Consider the following 15,901-nt stretch of genomic DNA (forward strand, 5'->3'; position numbering starts at 1 on the left):
GGAGAAGGCGGCTCCTGAGACCTAAGCATTGGGCTTCTTGGATCCACGAGCCACCCACACCTCCTCCTGGGCTGAGGCATGGTGTGGGCTGCCTGGGTCCTGAGATGTGGGCTCAGGTTTCTGGTTCTGGGTCTGCTTCTGGCTCAGTGTGTGAACATGGGCTGCTCACAGTTTTCTCAGGTAGAAACAAAAAGTCAGGTTTTGGATTAGATACTTTCCTTTAAATTTCTTTAATTTATTAGGGTCTATGGTTTGCCAGACTATACAGATTTCAAGTGTACAGCTCAATACCACGTGACGTCCACACTGCATCATGCTCAACCTCCCGCCCACCCCAAGCAACATCTCTCCCTGCCCCCATGCTCACCCCTCTGCCCTCCTCCCTCCCCCTCAACTCCCCTTCCCTCTGGCTACTGCTGCTCTGGTCTCTGTATCTGTGTGTTATGCACATATAATATTTTTTGGTTAATCTCTTCACATTCCATGGCTGTTTCTTTCTCTAATGTTCCCTGATTCAGTAACAATATTAGGTTCTAAAGAAATGTTTCTGTCTTTCTGGGTTGTATGTCCAGTGGTACCTTGACACACAAGTTTAATTGGTTTCATGGCCGAGCTCATGACTCAATTTGCTCATGTGTCAAATTGAATTTCCCCATTTAAATTAATGGAAATGACATTAATCCATTCTGGTCCCCAAAAACCACACAAATTTTTTGTTTTATATGCTTTTAAATAAGAAAATATACTTTATAAATAACAAATACATATATTTATACATAATAAGAGAGAATGTAAAGAAATAAACCGGTTTATGAAGTGTATTTACCTTCAAGGTCAGGAGAAGATGCTGGGGAGGGGGAGGAGACATTAGCATAACAATGGCCCTTCCCAAGCAGGAAGGTCATTAGCAATTTCACAGACAGTTGCTCAGCGCCATTTTTAACAATAAAAGTGAGCAGCAAACTCAGAAAATACAAATTTTACAGACTGATTTGCCCAACAATTATCATTTGCTTCACTGACTTTAGGCTTTTTCACCACAGTTTCCTCGCTTTCACTTAGAGGCCGTTTCAACAAAAACCTCTCCATAGGAGTTTGTTTCTTCCTCCCTTTCAGAACATTCGGCAGGCCATCTAGTGGAGGGTGGTGGAGGCTCGTGATTCTAATATCCGCTTGTGACTTAAAGCAAAAAATTCCACGAGTCACTGCTCGTCTCTCAAATTGCTCATGATTGGAAGTGCTCGTGTGTCAAGGCACCACTGTCTTCACATTTTAGAGCTACTGTAATAATAACAACGCCCCATCTAGCGTCAAAACAGGGAATACTGGCCAAGAGAGCTGAGTGAGGTGTGGCCCTCCAGCCTTCCATGGCTTCAGGGCTCAGCATGACAGTCGGCATAAATGCTGCGCCGGTGAGCTTTGTCACATCCCAGTGACCCACCTTGGTAATGCAGGACATTTTTAAGAGACTGTGTTCACACCTTCTTTGTGTGATGTACAATACTAGCACAACAGGGCTTTTGTTAAGGTATCACATGATGATTTTCCCCATTACTGCTACGGGCAGCGATCCCTCACACATAGAAGAGGCGGGGTGGGGGTGGGGGGTGCTGCGGTGTCTTCCTGGGGCAGGATCGGGAGAGATAGGCGGTACTGCAGCCCTGTGCTGGGACCACACTGAGGCTTCTCACAGACAGGAGCTGGGTGGCCAGTAGGTTTAATCACTTCACCATTCTCTTTGTCTTTCTTTCTTTCCAGATGCTCCCATAGGGAAAATGCCTCTGACTGCTTAACGCCTAACCCTACACTCTTAGAACTTCCCAGGTGCCAGGCCACTCTAGCCCACTCCTCACCTAATGGTGTACACAGGAAAGAGACCAGGGGAGGGAGCAAACATCAACGTGGGACCATGTATGTGTCACTTAAACAAATGACGGGTTTGATTCCCCTGTGCTTATTTTTCCTCCATTTAGTTCCAAGGCAATTTACTTTCAACTTTATATTGCCATGTAAAAGATCACTTAAGTTTGGGACCTCCGCCCTCCCCCCGGAAGCCACGTCAGTCCAGCAGAATACTGGTGGAGTGTCTACCGCATGCCGGACACCGCCTTACTGATGTCCGCGCCGAGAGAACACAGTGAGCCCAGACTCAGATGTGCTCCACCGTGCCGCCAGTCTCCCTCACAACCTGGTGACCCAGATGACTAGAAGCAGATTTTACTTCTTGTGACCAAGTTTCAGTAGCAGAGATTTTTTTCCTCTGTATTATCCTTAAGCCTGATTCTTTTGATGGCAGAACGCATCCCAGCAGCTCCATTATCTTTCAGAAAGCTCCAGTGCTGACTGGGCTAATGGCTCTTACTGCTCACCTGCTTGTTAACTGCTTTGTTCTCTTCTAACCTGCTCCTCTCTGTGACCTTTGCCACTAGTCTGCTTTCTGTCCTTACCTTCTAGGCCAGGGGTCCCCAAACTTTTTACACAGGGGGCCAGTTTACTGTCCCTCAGACTGTTGGAGGGCCGTCACATACAGTGCTCCTCTCACTGACCACCAATAAAAGAGGTGCCCCTTCCGGAAGTGCGGCGGGGGACTGGATAAATGGCCTCAGGGGGCCGCATGCAGCCCGCGGGCTGTAGTTTGGGGACGCCTGTTCTAGGCAATCATTTGGAATTCTACCATCGACGAGCCCAATGCAACTTCTGCCCAACCCTCAACCTTGACTTGCCGGTTTCATCCGCTGCTACTCTGATCCACATTCCCAGTCAACTTGACTCCAGGAATCCTGAATTGTCCTTAGTTCCCTCTGACACAGCCCCACATTTGTGCCCCATGATCCTCGTGCCCATCCTGAGGACAATACACCCTTTGACTAAGTCCAGTGTGATGGTCTCTGCTCAGTTCCCCTGGCCTCAATCTGGGTCTCGCAGCTGTGGCATTCCTGAGTACAATTATTACCCGGTGACCAGCAACTGAGGGAGCTCAAACTGAAAACTTAGCACAGAGGCCACCAGAACCTAGTGGTCTCTACCAAGTACTAAAGGAAGAAAACATCTAGAATATTTTATTCAACATTTAGAATAGTGCCTGGTATATAACAGGGCCTCATAACTTTTTTGGCAAATTATGCACAGCCAGCTTTCTAATAACAAGTTGCCGATGTTCAGAGTTATGATAGAATATTGTAAGGTTCAGGATAGAGAATCATTCTGGTTTATAGCTCTATCTCCAGGCCCTGCATTGCCGGCATGAACTAGGGTTAATAAATACTTATTGAGTTAAAATGACTCTGTCTCTGGTCTAGTAGCACAGTCAGCATGTCGTCCCAACACACCAAGGTTGCAGGTTCAATCCCCGGTCAGAGCACATACAAGAATCAAACAATGAATGCATAAATAAGTGGAACAATAAATTGATGTTTCTCTCTCTGTCTTTCTCTGTCTCTATTAATTTTTTCGAGGAAAGTATATCAAAGGCACTTTTGGAGGATATTTAATTTCCCAGTTTAGATGAGGCAAGACACCTTAAGATACCAGACAAAACTCTCCGATCAGTTGGACTCCTAAATCTATATGCTGTGGTGGTAGCATGTGGGGTATAGGCAACACAGGAGAGGAGAGGGAGCCCTGCAGGACAGAATGTGACCTAACGCACATTCCCCTCCTCTGCTGGGTCTTCTGCACTGTCAGGTTTGGCACAGGCTGTGGGACATCCCTGTGCTCAGCTACTTACTCATCCACAGAAACAGGAATCTGGGTTTGGCCAAGCATCTCCGATGTCTGAAACACACGTGAACATGAAATAGCTAGCTGTGGCCCTCTGATAGAGCCCACACAGCTGCCAGAACAGCCAGACAGCAATGGGCTAAGAATGTAATGCTCTTAGTGAATGGTGAGAGGCTAGTGGCTTAGAGCATTTACTTTTTTTTAGTTCCCTACAAAAACGTAGGAAATGCTATATATACTTAGGTCAATCAAGGGAGCATGATTTTCAAAATATATTAGCACTCATCTGACAGTAAATATAAAGCATCCAGTTTTTTAAAGGCTCGCAGCAATCCATGTTTATAATTGAGCAAAAAAGCAGATGCTGGTATAGAAATATTTAGTCTAGCTGTGGTTCCTGACAGTCATCTTCAGAGGTGAATTTCCACTATGGATATTGCAATTACGACAGTAATATTTATTGAAAGGTAAACCACAAATGTATAGCCTCTTGCAACATTATTGAGCACAAGTAATTTATACACAGCTGGCACACTGCATTTTAGCCCTGCTTTGATTTTATCAGCATTTGTCAATTAATCAACTTGAACCTTGTAAAACAAGTTCTCTTATTAGTGGAAACAAGCAATTGCTTGCCAGCGTTGAAGGAAAGGTCGTTTAATAGTTTGTTAATTATGCAAAGATAGATTTACATTTTTTAAGAAAGGTAAACATGTCTTCCACTGAGTATAATCGGACTTTGTTTCAGATGAACCTTGCTAGCTTAAATATGGGCAATGGTTTCACCTTTTTCTTATTTTCAACCACATAGCAGACAAAGTTGATAGAAATTAATCTAGCTTCAGGTCCTTAAATCATATTTTAAGAAACATTTTGTTGTCACCTTTGCCATTTCAATGTGTTGCTAGCCTGAGGCTGTGGTTAGAAACAAATCAACCACTTTTCTTGGCAGAAAAATGGAGAGAAACGAGACAAAGCAAAAGAAACAGGAGATGGAAAGCACAAGAGAGCCAGGCAGCAGCCATGCTCTGCCTCTCTCCTTCTCTCTCTCTCTCTCTCTCTCTCTCTCTCTTTTTCTTTCATCAATTCATCCTCCATTCTACTGGTGATACAGTCCTCCTTTTGTCTGCTGGGTGATTTTAAGTTCAGTACATGAGAAAGAAGCTGAGTCAAGCTCTCTCCGCCTGCAAGCCACTCATCAGCACACTGGCCAACTCTTCTGGCAACCAAGAGAGCCCTTGAATTTCCTGCCCCGGCGACATCCCAGCCACTGCCCACGCCGCGGTCATCTGAGGGACTCCGCAGAGTTTAAAATGGCCACATACCTCGGAGAGCGATTTCTACACTGGGGTCTGCAGGGCTGAAGCGAGAAATCCGCACCATCTCAGAAGTGTGAGTGAAACAAATGCCTCAAGGCATTTGTCAGAGTAAGAATTCTGCAGGGCATGAGCAGAGACAGTGCTTGCTGAATGGAGATGGGTCTTCCCAGGCCCAGTCCCGGCAAACTGCTTGGCCGCAGAGCTCCTTTTATAAGAGTTCTGAGGCCTGGGTTGCTCTCCGCCTGCTCAAACTGGCTTATCCATCCATCCATTCCATTCTGCCCTCTCCCTTCCAAAAAAGTCATTATTATAGGCACATTTCCTTAAGCAGATGCAAACACTCTTTTTCTGCGAGAAACTCCCTAGGGCAAATTAGGTTTCTTGGAAAAGGGTCAAGGAGGAATCAAACGAAATACCTGCTGAGAAACCAGCATGTAGTTTCAGGGATGCAGTTGTTCATGCAGGACACAGTCAAATTTTAGACACTGCTTGGGCAGTACCTTGAATCTTATAGGGCCTGTTATAGGGAATAAAATCCTGCTATGTGCAGCCAAAGTTTATTTTTGTGGTCATAACCAATAGGTTTATTGTTTTTCCAGCTTTAATGAGGTATAATTGACAAATAAAATGGTAGCAATTTAACGTGTACATATGATGTAATATACATATATACTGTGAAATGATTACCACAATAAGTTAAGACATACATCACCTCACGAAGTTACGTGTGTGTGTGTGTGTGTGTGTGTGTGTAGTGAGAAGGGTTTACTTTTTATAGAAACAAATCTGATAGTCAATGGAAAATCTTCTTGTCTACTATTTCTAATTAAAAGCTGCTAATTGAATTCTAATTTCCAAATAAAATTGTAATGAAACTCTTTTTTTTTTTATTTATTATTATTATTTTTTTTGTATTTTTCCGAAGCTGGAAATGGGGAGAGACAGTCTGACAGACTCCCGCAAGCGCCCGACCGGGATCCACCCGGCACGCCCACCAGGGGCAACCGCTCTGCCCACCAGGGGGCGATGCTCTGCCCCTCTGGGGCGTCGCTCTGTCGTGACCAGAGCCACTCTAGCACCTGGGGCAGAGGCCAAGGAGCCATCCCCAGCACCCGGGCCATCTTTGCTCCAATGGAGCCTTTGGCTGTGGGAGGGGAAGAGAGAGACAGAGAGGAAGGAGAGGGGGAAGGGTGGAGAAGCAGATGGGTGCTTCTCCTGTGTGCCCTGGCCAGGAATCGAACCCGGGACCCCTGCACGCCAGGCCGACGCTCTACCACTGAGCCAACCGGCCAGGGCCATGAAACTCTTATAAGGGAAATGTTACTGTAAAATTGCTATCTTCTGTTCTTAGCTAACAAATATGGAATATTTCTAAATTAGATACTGCTTATTATATTTTTTCCCCTTTGAGTCATAGGGAGAAAAGTACCTTTAATATTCTTTTAATTTTTTTTTTTGGAGAAAAGAAGGGAGATAGACAGACTCCCACATGTGTCCCAACTAGGATCTACCCAGCAACCCCCATATGGGGCTGATGCTTGAGTACTGAGCTATTTTTAGAGGCTGAGGCTGATGCATTTGGACCAAACAAGCTATCTTTGGAGCCCGGGGCCACATTCGAACCAATTGAGTCACTGGCTATGGGAGGAGAAGGGGGACAAAAGAGAAATGGGGTTAAAAGTAAATGGTCACTTCTGTGTGCCCTGACTGGGAATTGAACCCAGGATGTCCATATGCTGGGCTGACACTCTTATCTACTGAGCCACTGGCCAGGGACCCTTTAACATTCTTTAAACACCTACTTTTATTAACCTCAGCTTCAGTTAGCTCACTTCCATATTTCATGAATCTTTTCAATACAGAAGAAATAAGAGGTAATGTAAATGCATGGTGACATCATAGCTGCTTCCTGGCAGGAGTTACACCTACCTAAAACATGTATACCATATTGAGAAGCCACAGGGGAAAGAATGAACGGATGTGGATGGCAGGTTTTCATTTGTTTCCTCAACACCTCAGAATACTACAAATAAATTTATGTTTCCATTCAAACGCTTCTATTACCTTGGAGGTCTTAATCATTTCTAATAGCAGTTTCTGAAGTGTTCAAAGCTTGTGCTTATGGAGAATTATTGGTATTCAAAGTAGTCATACTATATTAAGCAGATTTACAGCCTTGTTTGTGGTTATCCTTGATCATCTTTATTTAAAAGTAAGTTTAGGCTGATGAGGTAGCTTAAGTATCCTCCTACGTTTCAGCCTGTTAGTCATGCCACACCAGGACATCTGGCCCTGCTGGGCACCCTCACACTTCTTCAAATGAAACTTAAGTCAGCAAGTTAAAGGGGGTGGGGAGCAGGAGGCTTGAACTAGGAAAAAAGTTTAAAAGGGCAACCTTGTTTCAAAATGTGCCTGGGATTTGGTTTTATCCAGCTATGGTGAGGCCAAAAGATGAAGGAATTCTTGCCACTGAAAAGACAGTTTGCTACTTACAGTTCCCATGAGGAGGGGCCTTCAATACCACGCTAAGCCTGGCTGGGCCATGCTGAGCCACGCTGGGCAACACTGAGCCTCTCAGGACCCCAGGGCGGGGCACCAGGTAGGGCAGGAGCAGAGGAAGTGCAGGGAAAACTTGCGCAAAACCCTTTAGTGTGTGCATTTCTCCTTTTATGGCAGCATTGTTCACAATAGTGAATGAAGATCTGGAAACAGCCCAAGTGTCCATCAGTGGACGAGTGGATTAAAAAGCTTTGGTACATATACACTATGGAATACTACTCAGCCATAAGAAATGATGACATTGGATCATTTACAACAACATGGATGGACCTTGATAACATTATACTGAGTGAAATAAGTAAATCAGAAAAAACTAAGAACTATATGATTCCATACATAGATGGGACATAAAAATGAGACTCAGAGACATGGACAAGAATGTGATGGTAACTAGGGGTGGGGGGAGGGGAGGGGCACAAAGAAAACCAGATAGAAGGTGACAGAAGACAATTTGATTTTGGGTGAGGGGTATGCAACATAATCAAATGTCAAAATAATCTAGAGATATTTTCTCTGAACATATGTACCCTGATTTATCAATGTCACCCCATTAAAATAAAAAAACAAACAAACCTTTAGTGTGGTTTCCAGGGGAAAATCAAACCAAGGCAGCATAAGAAGGCGTAGGATTAGAGAGTTTAAATAATTTCCGTGGGTTCTGGTACTGGGGTGATTCCTGATTGTCCAGTAATTGGCCTCAAGTGAGTTAGGGAAGGATGACAGTATCTGGACTGCAGGAACCTGACAAAATGAAGCTGGTGGGGAAGGGACTCAGGATGGGTTGGTTTGCATATCAAAGGTGTGCTCCTGGGCAGGCTGTTTGCTGTCTCTAGGAGTTAGGGTACCCTGGGAAAGACATTGCCTCCCCCTGGGGTCTGCAAGGCCCTAAGATGTCAAAGTATCATAAAACACAGAACTTAAATGCATGGTTTACATAAGCCTGTCTGAAACACTACTACATGAAGCAAAGAAACAGAGCTGCTTAGACTTTGCTGCATAGGAATCACCTGGGTGTTCTGTTCAAGTCCAGATTCTGATCCATTAGATCTAGTGAGGGTTGAGGCTACATTTCTAATAAACTCCTTGGGGATACTGGGGCCACACCTGGAGTAGCTGGAGCCAAGAATATATTACTAAGAGTCTTCTATCTAAGTCACCTTCTGTAGGAAAAAAAGGGAACCTTGCTTTGAATCAGATACTGCTAGACACTGAATACACAGATGTTTTGCTTGGACAATACCCTTTGTTCATAGAAAAAATTATCCCAATTTTACAGGGAAGGGAACTGAGATGCAGGGTGGTCAGGTAACCTGCCCCAGGATATTTACCGAAAAGTTAGGAGATATAACTGTATCTACCTAAACCATCCCCCTCCCCACAGCATAACTACAGACGTCTGCCTGTGATAGCAAAGTAAAGTCTCTGCGGGTAAAGGCTTCAGAAACTATGAAGTCCATGGCCTTGAGACGCTGACTAGATAACATAGCCATCCGAGAACCACGTCAGGTAGGATTAACCCTCTGAGTAGGACAAACGTCCATGTGCCTCCTGACCACCCCGAGTACAATCGTACATGTATGTCTTTAAACTTTGAGCTGGAAGTATGTTAGAATTGCATGAGATAACAAAAATTTTTATTTTAAAAACGTATAAAGCAACATTTAAAAAAAAGAAAATGTATGTTCTTCTTGTTTCCATAAATTGGTTATCAAACAAACATGATTTTAGGTTAATAAAACTGGAACTGGAACTAATTTTATTTTGGAAAGAAAAAACAACAACTCACTCCCAGGGGTCAGCAAACATGAAAAAAACTCACTACTCAAAGGGTTAAGCTAGTGTTTTTATTTAAAAAGCGATACAGCCTGGTGGCGCAGTGGATAGAGTGTCGGACTGGGATGAGGAAGGACCCAGGTTCGAGACCCCAAGGTTGCCGGCTTGAGTGTGGGCTCATCTGGCTTGAGCAAGGCTCACCAGCTAGGACCCAATGTCACTGGCTTGAGCAAGGGGTTACTCAGTCTGCTGAAGGCCCACGGTCAAGGCACATATGAGAGGGCAGTCAATGAACAACTAAGGAGTCGCAATATGCAACGAAAAACTAATGATTGATGCTTCTCTTCTCTCTATTCCTGTCTGTCTGCCCCTGTCTATCCCTCTCTCTGACTCACTCTCTGTCTCTGTAAAAATAAATAAATAAATAAATAAATAAATAAATAAATAAATAAAAATAAAAAGCGATACTTGTACTTGGTGACATATTCACTAAAAGTCAAACCTTCACCCATGTACTCCTAGTTCTGCTGCTCAGGGGAAACTACTGTTAGGTTTGGTAGCCTCCAGAACTGTTCTATGAAAATAATAATAATAATTTTATTTTTTACAAATTCATTCATTCAGTCATCCTAAGGCACTTGACCCTCTGGGCTGTGAGCATGATCTTTACCCTTTGGAGAAAGCACTTAGCTACCTTAAAACAAACAAAACAAAAAATCCTTACCTCTGGTTCTACTTATTTACATGGCTACAGATGTTTAACACCAGGCCATATGACTGAACAGATTTCACATTTAATGAAAGATTATTTATTCATTCAATTATTATCTGAGACAATATCTGGAATATGTCAGTACTCTGCCAGGTTCTCCATAGGAGAAACAAGTATATGGTTCCTGCCCATGTCACCTTCTAGGCTCTTAACAAAGAACAAGTTAAAAATCAACTGTGATTCAAGGCTGTGTGTGGTTAAGTAATGCAAGGGCAATACAATAGGAGATAAAAGAAAGGGGAGAATGCTGTGACCCATCTGAGCGGAGATATGACCAGGTGTGGATGGTGGTGGAACAAGGGGCCCTTGAAAGGGGAGGGAGTGTGAGTGTGAGAGTGTGTGTGCATGTGTGGCTATGTGAACAGAAGGGAAGCAACGGCTGCACTGTAAGCAAAGCCTGGTGAGGGAAAACACAGGTGTTGTCACGGGACATGAAGTGGCCCAGCAGAGTTTGGACCCAGGATGTGGGGAGCAGAGGTCCACGACTGTAGATGCTGGTGAGAGTGGGCCTGGCAGAGGGTTCTGAGGCCCCTACTTTGTTAGATAACGAATACAGAGATAAGTTCTCAAAGATATCAAGGAAAGCACCATCAACTTCTTCCTCTGTTTTTGGTTTTGCCTTCTTTTCAAGGAGTATTTGTGTCCTTTGGTTTTGTAATGTCTATTTCTAATTTCAGCAAAAATTTTAAACCAACTAAATACTTATTCCAAGGGCAACAGCACTGTAAGATCTATAATCCCCAAACAGGAAACACCTGCCCACCTGTCCCTGCCCATTCCCTTCTACTCTCAGAGAAAACCACTTTGTTTGCTTCTATGATGAGAAGTATTTGCCAGAATAGGTAGTCTCCTATATGGTTGTGACTTTTGCCCCAATAGTTGTTCTCAGTTTGGTTAATCTAGGGTAGTGGTTTTCAACCTTTTCATACTTGGGGAATGGTGAAAATAGGAGAGTTATTTTGGAGACCACTACAGCAAAAAGCACCCTAAGTATAAGCAAATTCGACAAAGATCATGGGGTCTATAACGTCCACAACAGCATCAAGGTAGTTAATTCTTTCACGGACCCGCTTGAAATTTCTAGTGGACAGGCAGTTAAAAAACACTGATCTAGGTGACTGCTCAGGGCAGAAAGACTAACCAGCATCTTCAATCTACCTCTCCCTCCAAGCAGGTTGAATCCCGTAACGGGAGAAGAAACCACCTTTAACTTTTAATTGTGATACTAGATTTCATATATTTAAATAATGTGTGCATAGTGATGTCTTAAGTTATCATTTTCAGAGATTATCTAATGTCTTACTACTATGCAAAATGAGAAAAATGTAGCATTCTTACCCCATCACCACCTCCCAATAAGCTTTCTTCCCCCATATTTCCAGAAGGTTAAGCAATAATTTGAGGTTAAAACTATATTCTATGTTTATTAATGTGACATGTAATATTGTTATAGTCGAGCAACACAGTTTAAGAATACACTTCCTATCTTGTTAAATATTTTGTGTTTCCTAATATTGTCTTTTATTTCTACCCTTTTTGTGTGTTTATATATTATTCACTGTTCCTGCACTATGTAAAAGAACTACAAAAACCCTATTAAAACCACTGTATATGTGATCAACCCCATCAGTCAATCTGTCCCATCCATGTTTCCCTCTAGGATCCTCCCACTCAGTCCATCTGATCTAGCAGTTTCCCAGGCCAGCTGCCCACCTGTTGTCCTGGGGCTTCTTTTTAACACCATCTTGCGAAATCCCTGTGCCTCTCGCCTGTGCTGGGTCCCCCGTTTCCTGGATCCCATGGTTTCCTCTTTCTTGGTTTACAGCCTCATTTTTGTAGAGCACATTCTCTAGAAGCTTCCTGAGAAAAGGTACATGGGAGGTAAATTTGTTGAGACCTTCCTTGTGTGTCTGAAAATGTCTTAATTCTACTCAAACACATTTGAGAATTAAGCTTATTGAATTTCAAGTAAAAAAGTCATTTTCCTCATACTATTGAAGGCATACTTCACTGGTTTCCAGCTTCCAGTGTCGCAGTTAAGTCCGATGCCATGGGTATTCCTGATCATTTAAATGTGACATGTTTTATATCTCTGGAAGGTTTTGGAATCTTTTTTAAAAACCCACGGTGTTCTGAATTCTCATAGTAAAGAATCTTAATGAGAATCTTTTTTATCTATTATTCTGGGCATTTCTTTTCTCTTTATATCTGTAAATTCCTGTTATTCTATTTTGAAATCTTTTCTCTGTATTATTGTTTGATACTTGTCTCCCCACTATTTTCTTTTGTTTTCTATTTATAGAACTCCTACGGTAAAATGCTGAACCTCATGGACTGATCTGCTACATTTCTTACCTCCTTTACCCTCCACCGCTATGGGACAACATGGTCTGTTAGTCTACTTTCTGGAAAGTCTACTTGACTTTACATTCTACACCTTCAACGCTTTTTCTTTTCTTTTCTTTTTTTTACTATGTTCAATTTTCAAGACCTAATTCTTATCATCTAATTATTCCTCTTTTTACACTTCCCTCTGTATATCATGTACATAATTCTGTCATCTTCCTAATGATATTATATATTTTGGACCAAGACACATCATCATTAAAAAGGCAAAGGTTAAAGACAAAGAGAATCTGAAAAGCAGCAAGAGAAAGACAGTTACCCACAAGTGAGCTCCCATACGATTTTCAGCTGATTTCTCAAGAGAAACTTTGTAAGCCAAAAGAGATTGGCACAAAACATTCAAAGTGATGAAAAGCAGTGACCTGCAGCCAAGACTACTGTACACATCAAGGCTAATATTTGAAACTGTAGAAAAGATAAACAAGAAAAAGCTAAAGGAGTTCATCACCAACAAACCAGTATCACAAGAAACATTAAAAGGACAAAGGACTTCTTTAAAAAAGAAGGGGAAAAAAAGAACATAAATATGAATAATAAAATGACAATAACTACATACCTATCAATAATCACTTTAAATGGAAATGGATTAATTCTCCAATCAAAAGACAAAATGTAGCAGAATGAATAAGAAAACAAGACTCTGAATATGCTTCCTACAAGAGACCCATTTCAGATGGAAGGACACATAGACCTAAAGTAAAAAGATGAAAAAAATTTTCATTCAAATGAAAACAAAAGAACAGTTGGGTAGAAGTATTAATATCAGACAAAACAAACTTTAAAACAACAAAGTCTATAATAAGAGACAAAGATAAGTGATAAAGGGAGCAATCCAACAAGAAGATATAAATCTTTTAAACATTTATGCACCTAACATAGGAGCACCTAAATATATACAGCAACTATTGATGGACATAAAGGAAGAGATGAAAAGTAGTAAAGTAATAATAGAGAATTTTAATATCCCATTATCATCAATTGATAGATCATCTAGACTGACAGTCAAAAAAGATACAGTGGGCTTATATAACACAGTAGACCAGATATATTTAATTGATATTTTTAAACATTTTATCCCAAAGCAGAATATACATTTTTTCAACTGTGCATGGAACATTTACAAGGATAGACCTCATCTTAGGCCACAAAGCAAGTCTCAATAAATTTAAGAACACTGAAGCCATATCAAGCATCTTCTCCAACAACATGTTATGAAACTAAAAATCAGTTACAAGAAAAACATTGAAAAACACACAAACACATGAAAACTAAATAACATACTACTACAATGAAAAGATTAACAATGAGACCAAGGAAAAAAAATCAAAAGTTACCTTGAGAAAAATGACAATGAAAATACAATAATCCAAAATCTATAGGCCACAACAAAAGTAATCTTAAGTGGAAAATTCACAGAACTACCTCAAAAATTAAGAAAAAAATCAAGTAAACAATCTAAATTCACAGCTAAGGAAAATAGAAAAAACAACAAAATAAGGAAAGAAATAATAAAGATCAAAAACAATACAAATGATCAATAAAACCAAGAGCTGGTTTCTTGAAAAGATAAACAAGACTGATAACATTTTAAGTTTATTTAAAGATTTTAGTAAGAGAGGAAGGGAGGGAGGAGGGAGGGAGAGAGACAGGAAAATCGATCTATTCCTGCATGTGCCCTGGCTGGGGATCAAACCAGCAACCTCCACACTTCAGGATGATGCTCCATCAAACTGAACAATGCAGCCAGGGCTGGATTGATAAACCTTTAATCAGACTCATAAAGAAAAAAAGAGAGAGGGCCCAGGTAAATAAAATCAGAAATGAAAGACAACTCACAACTGACACTACAGAAGTAACAGCTGACATCACAGAAATACAGAGGATTATAAAAAAAAATACGACAAACAATTATATGTCTTCACATTGGACAATTTGGAAGAATAAATTTCTAGAAATATAAAATCTTCCAAGACTGAATCAAAAAGAAACATAAAATCTGAAGAGACATATTATTATCAACAAAATAGAATCAGTAATAAAAGAAACTCCCACCAAACAAAAGTCCTAGACCAGATGGTTTTACAGGTAAAATTTACCAAATATTCAAAGAAGAACTAACACCTATCCTTCTGAAACGATTCCAAAAAATTCAAGAGAAAAAAAGGTTACCAAGTTCATTTTACAAGGCCACCATTATCCTGACTCCTAACCCCCTCTCAAACCCAAAAAACCACATTACAAAAAAAGAAAATTAGACAATATTTCTGATTAACATGGATGTAAAAATCTACAACAAAATAGTGGCAAACCAAATTCAGCAATACATTTAAAAGATCATAAACTATATTGAAGTGGGATTTATTCCTGGGATTCAAGGTTGGTTCAATATCAACACATCAATTAATGTGATACATCACATAAGAAATGGAAAATAAAAATCATATGATCATATCAATAGATGCACAAAAATCATTTGACAAAATCCAGCATCCCCTCATGACAAAAACTCTCAGAAAAGTGGGAATGGTAGGAACATACCTCAACATAATAAATGCCACATATGATAAACATCACGCTCAATGGGAAAAAGTTAAAAGCTTTCTCCTTAAGACCAGGAACAAGCCCAGTTTATTAACTTTCATTACTTTTATTCAACATAGAAGACCAAGCCAAAGAAATCAGAAAAGGAAACAAAAGGTATCCAAATTGGAAAGGAAGGGGTAAAGCTGTCATTATTTGCAGATGACATGTTAATGTATATAGAGAACCCTAAGATTCTACAAAAAACTACTAGAGTATATTAATTCAGTAAAATAGCAGGATACAAAGTTAATATTCAGAAATTGGTTTCATTTTTATACACCAATAGTGAACCATCAGAAAGAAAAATTTATAAAACAATACCATTTAAAATTAAAGCAAAAAATAAAATACTTAGGAATAAATTTAATGAAGGAGGTTAAAGATCTGTACTTAAAAAATTATAAGATACCGAAGAAAAAAATTGAAGAAGATACAAAAAAGTGGAGACATATACCATGTTCATGGATAGGAAGAATTAACACAGTGAATTTGTCCATATTACCCAAATCAATCTATAGAATCAATGCAATACCTACCAAATACCAATGGCATATTTCACAAAACTATAACATATAATCCTAAAATTTATATGGAACTATGAAAGGCCCTAAATAGCCACAGCAATCTTGAGAAAGAACAAAGATGAAGGTACCATACTACCTGATACCAAAGTAAATAGAAGCCTGTAGTCACCAACACGGCATAGTACTTGCATAAAAACTCACAGATCAATGGAACAGAATAGAGAGCTCCCAAATAAACTTGTGCC

The 15,901-nt window shown here is 40.7% G+C and overlaps 1 protein-coding gene across 5 annotated transcripts in view; it reads right to left on the reverse strand.

Annotated features, from left to right (window-relative positions):
* Nucleotides 1-15,901, reverse strand: part of ENOX1 (ecto-NOX disulfide-thiol exchanger 1) — a 617,728-nt gene that overhangs the window by 250,311 nt on the left and 351,516 nt on the right. For 4 of the 5 annotated variants that reach the window (XM_066380846.1, XM_066380848.1, XM_066380845.1 and 1 more), the window contains one exon: nt 11,857-12,003. The exons of the other annotated variant lie outside the window; for it this stretch is intronic. In XM_066380846.1, coding sequence (XP_066236943.1) covers nt 11,857-11,944 — 88 coding nt within the window. In that variant the 5' untranslated portion in view covers nt 11,945-12,003. The remainder of the gene's footprint in view (nt 1-11,856; nt 12,004-15,901) is intronic. 5 annotated transcript variants of the gene reach the window in all.

Source organism: Saccopteryx leptura, chromosome 4, assembly GCF_036850995.1.
Source record: "Saccopteryx leptura isolate mSacLep1 chromosome 4, mSacLep1_pri_phased_curated, whole genome shotgun sequence".
NCBI classification, from domain to species: domain Eukaryota; kingdom Metazoa; phylum Chordata; class Mammalia; order Chiroptera; family Emballonuridae; genus Saccopteryx; species Saccopteryx leptura.